The sequence below is a fragment of the Durio zibethinus genome, chromosome 9 (genome assembly GCF_047325235.1).
Source record: "Durio zibethinus cultivar Kanyao isolate XHJ-2024 chromosome 9, ASM4732523v1, whole genome shotgun sequence".
Lineage (NCBI taxonomy): Eukaryota > Viridiplantae > Streptophyta > Magnoliopsida > Malvales > Malvaceae > Durio > Durio zibethinus.
In genome coordinates, this window is record NC_143170.1 from 7,815,930 (window position 1) to 7,821,889 (window position 5,960).

At 37.4% G+C, this 5,960-nt stretch overlaps 1 protein-coding gene across 1 annotated transcript; it reads right to left on the reverse strand.

Annotated features, from left to right (window-relative positions):
• Nucleotides 1–478: 478 nt before the first annotated feature.
• On the reverse strand, nucleotides 479–5,730 carry LOC111302994 (putative protein phosphatase 2C 75). Its single transcript, XM_089765769.1, has 4 exons — nucleotides 4,771–5,730; nucleotides 4,214–4,621; nucleotides 3,966–4,071; nucleotides 479–999 (listed from the first exon to the last, which is right to left on the reverse strand). Exons 2-4 carry the CDS (start codon nucleotides 4,349–4,351, stop codon nucleotides 728–730), a joined length of 516 nt encoding a protein of 171 aa, XP_089621895.1. The 5' UTR covers nucleotides 4,352–4,621; nucleotides 4,771–5,730; the 3' UTR covers nucleotides 479–727.
• Between the last annotated feature and the right edge of the window lie 230 nt (nucleotides 5,731–5,960).

Below are 5,960 nucleotides of genomic sequence, written 5' to 3' on the forward strand. Positions count from 1 at the left end.
ACAGATTTAATTTTTTTATATAGTTTTATTCCCCGTTTTTCAACATAATACGATTAGTTTTTTTTTTATAATCAAAGTCAAACAATGCAGTGTCTGATGAGAGGATGAGGATACCTCCAAGTTTATTTAATCCAATTTTATTGCCTTTATTATGTTCTTCATTTCACCTTCAGCAACTTATTTAATTCTTTTAGCCTTTTTGATTGTCCATTTTATCTGGATGCTTCCTTATTTCCATTATAAAAGGTTTAAAGACGTTTAGCTGCAATCAGATTGGAGAAGCGATTTTTTATTTATTTATTTATTTTTTTTGGGTTTTGTGGTTTCTGTTTATAATTTTGATACGTCTGTGGTGTGGTTATGTCATTAAAACATAGTAGCATTTTATTCAATCTACAACTAAGATGATCACTGTGGTGGGGAATGATTTTCTCCTACTGCAGCACTGTTTTGAGACCAAGAAGGCACTAGCAATTAACCAAGACAAAACGGTAGCGAAGAGATCCTCCCCTGCAAACCATTCCCCTTCATTTACTTCACAGTAATGGACAAGTCTTTCATGAACATATTCCATTAAAAAAAAGAAAGGAATTAATGTCCTAAAACAACTTCCATTTACATTCAGGGTCTATGATGTCTAACATAAGGGATAGTTTTTTGGGAACAGTTCCAGAAAAGTACATATACAACATCAGTAGAGTTTCCACAAGGCGGCTAAACCTTCTTTTTACTTTGCGTTCCCCACTAAATGCTTCTTCAAATCAACAACTATGACGCTGATATTATCACAGCTCCCACGTCCTAAAGCACTTTTAGACCGAAACAACACTTCACCGTCATCATATTTGACTGGCCGCCCTGAATAACGGCTCCTAGGCGCAGTGGCAGGACTTCCATCCCTAAGACATGCGCTGGCTACCTCACAAGCCAAAGTATCGGACATGGCATCCCATAGACCATCACTAGCAAGAATGAAACACTCATCTTCTGATTGTCTTTCTGTGATGGAAATCTCAGGTTGTGATGTTATGACTCTCTTCAAAAAGTTGTCTCTTGTTTATAATAGAGCATTAAAATACCAAAAACATTACTACATTAGTATAATAAAATGTTCTTGTTGGTTAGGCATGTTATACAAATTGAGCTATTCATAAATATATTGCGCTTGTATCAGAAAATTTGTTTCTTCAACTTTCACAATTGCTCTATTCTTTATCCGGCAAATGAATAACAGTGAAACTGCTCATCAAACACAACACAGCCTAGTTTCAAGCACATTAGTAATAGCAGTTACACAAAAATCAAAGCATGAAGGAGGCATAAATAACACACTTCTTCTAAGAGGCTTCTATTAGTATCTCAATACTGAAAAGAAAGGTCTATTGAAACCCTTCATATACTTTCGCCATGTCAATCACGTCCAAGTTTGAAACGTCGGGACCATTCAATCTGTATAACATGTTGAATGGAAAAGGCTAGGGAATATGATACAGCCAAGTTCTAGAAACATTTTGTTGTGGTGTGGAGGCTGATGGGAGGAGCACAAAAGGTGATTTGGCATGAAATCTCATATATAATGACCGCGTTAGCAGAGCATGTGACGCAATAGGAATATGAGTTCACTATGAAAAACTCTATTTATGCCAAAATTTATAATTTAGATTTTTTTTGTACCTGATAAAATGAAAAGGTACTTAAAATGCAAAAAAAAAAAAAAAAAAAAAAAAAGAAGTGAAAGATAACAAAACAGGAGGGCACTTCCTTCACACACAATTTGGCCACAGGCACACTTGTCCAAGACACATCATTTTGTGTGTTTCCTAGTAACATAGGCATGAACGTGGTAAGCCCCATATGAAGAAAATAATAAAGTAGGTTAAGGATGCATGGCAAAAGTTACAAAAAAGGTATCAAATATGTTAAGATGCGACCCAATAATGAATTTATCTTCGCTGAGTTTGAGTTAACTCATTTGCCATGTTCAATAGATCATCACAGTGAAATAGAATCATGGGGTATTAACAAGATAAATCACTGTAAGGAATATATCAGGGTGAAATAAAGGGAAATGTTGGGCGCAAAATCTAACATATCTATCACTTTTGATAACCAGCATAACAATTATTAAATGTATCTTTATGAGATTTTTGTTAAGCCACTCCATCATAGACTTCGGAAAATGCTCAACACTTCTTGCCATTAAATTGTAATGGTAGAGAATTGAACAATTGCTCACTTAAAGGTTTAAGACAAGGTAGGATGTAGTGCCAAAAGAATTCGATTTCCTTGTTGGGTTTCTCACCACTACCATTAGCTCCATATCTTAATGCTATTGCTACTACTGCAACAGAAATCATAACCTTTCAACATCCTATCACTGTCAAAACTAGGATTGCCACTTGCTTTTCACTTTTTCAAACTCAGATGTAGTAGTTGTCACTGTTGTTCCTTCTTTATCAAAACTGCTACCAAGGGGCTTTCAATTTATCGCCATCAAGAATACTTTAATTCACAAGCACTAGTGTCAGGATGTTCTTTGTGAACATACCCATTGACCACAATCTATTTTTCCTTTATCATGCTATCATTATTACTGCAACTCAAACGTATTATACTAAACCCTACTAATGAAAACACATCATGAAGTCTCACAAGGCCATAAAATTTCAAGATCTGGAAGATGGATAGGATGATTGGGTACACAATTATGCTTATCTTGAATGGAAGAGCAGAAAACTTATTCTTTTTCAGTATGGAAAGAGGAGAATTATAGTTTTAGGGAGTCCACTTTAGTGAAGGCCGTGTGTACCATGTGTGTCAATTGCTAGATCAATCTGCATCCATTGCTAATATCATTGATAGGAAGCAGAAGTCAAACAATTAGCCTTACCAAACTACTTGAGCTTGTGGCGGGTTCTAAAATTCCTTTCCATTTTCCTTTGTTTTAATATATGGGTAACATACACTTCTTTCACAATCTACAAGTTCTTTATGGCCTTTTCTCTTTTTGAAGTTTCAACTGCATCTACGAAATAGCATGTAACATTTGCAAGATTAGAGATAAAGAAAGAACCCAACAGAACTTTGAACAGAGAAATGCATACTTCTACACTACCGTTTTTATCCTATTCACTATAGGCAATCAAATACAGCTTAACAACATTATTAACTTTATTTTATATGGCAGCTGATCATATCAGAAATACAATGCTATGGTAAGACCTCTATCCCTTTAGTTTTATCCTTGTCTGAATCTAGAGGACAATATCTTATTCCAAACCCAACAGTTCGAAACCTTGTATGACTCAGCAGCTGCCTCAAAGCCAGAAATATTAAGTACTATTTTTGCAACCAAACATCTTTTGATGAGTAAAGAAATCTAATATTATTGTTATTAACGATAATCAAGTGATACGAGAAGAAAAAACAGGCTACGACTACAATTTGAGTGCTTTGGTGGACGTATTTAAAGAGATCATATCAACAAGAACCTCCAACAACATATTGTTAGAGAAAAATGATGTACTGAAAACGAAACTCCATTAGCCGCCTACAAAAACAGGGTGCAATCCTGTTATAGCAGGTCGTAGGTATTGTGAAAACAGAAATCCCATGCATAGGAATTTAAGAATGAAACAAGGAAATTATTCTCAATCAGAGAAGCAAAATATGGCGAGCTAGATGGAAGGGTAGCAGAAGCTTTACACAAATAATACATCTCTCTAATCTGTTACTATCGAATAATGTTAAATAAACAAATATTAGTAAAATCATGAAACAAAACTATCTTCGTTCATTTTACAAACACAAGGCATGCATAATTCTTTACACAAACAAACAAAACCAAACATCTACAAACACAGGAAATTCTCAAAAATAGTAGCAGGGAACAGGCAATGGAAATAATGGAATGACCCAAATAAATAAATAAATAAAAAGACGACATATATATGGGTAAAGATTACCTAGGGCTCTCGACATGTTGAGTATCCCATAAACTCGAACCCCATTTTGATACATAAGCTTACCCCCTGCTGCTTGAATCCTCTCCAGCTCATCTGGCTTCTCCGGCTGCACCCATGAACCAATCCAACCCAACCCAACCACTGTTATTAGTAAAGTAACACTAAGGAACAAGTGGAATCAACAGGGTTATGCAACGTGTCATTCCTGATGCAAATAAGACGAAACAAGTTTGCTTCAAAGTTCAAACCTTGTGGTCGAGAGAGAGAGGTATGGCTCGACCAGCACGGCAGAGAACGGCGCGTGAATCACCGCGGTTGGCAACAACCACGTGATGAGGTGTGAGGATTGCCACGACAGCGGTGGACCCTGCAAAACCCAGCTCCATGGGCTGACACCCGCATAAGTACCGGATTTTCCGCAAGCGCACGTGCTCAGTGCCTCCTGATCCATCCTCAAAAAGCTTTTCTCTAATGCTGCCCGTACAAAATCCTCCCACTCTTCCACTCTATCCACTTCCGCCCTTTTTTTTTCTCTCCGCTGTATATGAGCTGTCACTGCCATCGCCGCTTCTGGTTGCGGGTGCTTTTTCTGTGGACAGCAGCATCAGCTCCTCTGCCATTATTGTATGCATCATGTTCTTGCAGAGAGTCGAGACCTGAACATTTTTATTTTGGTTTCATGTTTGAGTGTATCTTTCAATTATAGACAAAATCACTGTACTTTTCATTTTTTTTCCTCTTTGTTTTTTTGACAGAGATAAAATCCAAAAAAAAAAAAAAGGGAAAGAAATGGCGAGAGAATTACATGAGGTCCACCATGTCCATCATACACAGCAAAGAAATGCGAAGGCTTTCCACCGAATATATCCGAGCGGCAAAAATCTTCCTTCACAAACAATCTGTCATCCTTACTATGGGAAAACCCTTGTATCGATATCCATCCGTTGACCGGCATTGGATTAGGATTAACGTCCATTGTGCCCCTACAATCAGAGGTTAAGAAAGTCCGTGAGGAATCCACCACTACTGGCAATGCCACGCCTTCTTATCTCCTACAGTAGTCCTCTTTAACATTAACAATGCAGACCTACTAGGAACATAATTTGTCATTTCCTTTCGAGGTTCAGGGCTTCGAAGTTGGATTGATGGTGCAGCAGAGGCAGACCTCAACCGCCTCATTTGAATTCTTCTGCGGCGGCGTTCTCTGCATTTCTCTGGGGTGTCGTTCTCTGAATCGTCGCTGAGGATTCTCAATAAAAGCTCAGATGGTAGTGATGCTATTGAGAGAGAAAAGGAAGAGAAATATGAGATTAATTGTTAGAAAGAAAGGCCATGAAAGACAAAGAAAAATGGGTTGATAGAGGTGATTAGCGTACGGGAAGAAGAACGTGAAGATGGAAATTTATTTGGTGACTCGTGGAACGAGAGCATGATTGGCGAAGTGCCACGGGAACGCTATGCATGAAACCATGAACATCTACGTGGGGGTTCCAGGTTCCTCTGTTGATGGGAGCGATTTAGGAAACGTTACAATCGAGAGGTGGCATCCATCCATTGGATCCACGTAGATAGTTTTCGGATGAAAAGAATCGGAGGGTTAGGTTACGATTCTTAGAAAGAGCTTTGAACCTTTGAAAGGCTATGACCGCATGCATTTTCCAATTTGCTTGTATCGAATTCATTATTCCTCATATTAAATTTGCTTCTCTTTTTCTTCATTATTCCAGCTCTCTTCATCGTATTTTTGAGGTATAAAACCTGACTAAAGTAGGCAGGACTTGTACTTTTGAACATATGTTCAGAAATAGAAATAAATATATGAAATATATATTAGCTGTTCTTTTTCTCTAAAGCATGCTTAATTGTTCTTTTTACTCCACATATGGTAATATAGATTAAGTTTCTGACAATAGAAGGAATTTTACCTACTAAACGCTGTTTCCATGTTTTAAGATTTATTACCTCTTCTACGGGCATACATGTTTGCCTTACCAA

What these genes read in the sequence shown, in the direction of transcription:
- LOC111302994 (XM_089765769.1), bottom strand. Translation starts at nt 4,351, where the DNA reads ATGGAGCTGGGTTTTGCAGGGTCCACCGCTGTCGTGGCAATCCTCACA. An exon ending in CTCTCTCTCTCGACCACAAG is followed by an intron (nt 4,072 to 4,213) that starts GTTTGAACTTTG and finishes TCATGGGTGCAG; the next exon opens with CCGGAGAAGCCAGATGAGCT. An exon ending in CAACATGTCGAGAGCCCTAG is followed by an intron (nt 1,000 to 3,965) that starts GTAATCTTTACC and finishes TTTCCATCACAG; the next exon opens with AAAGACAATCAGAAGATGAG.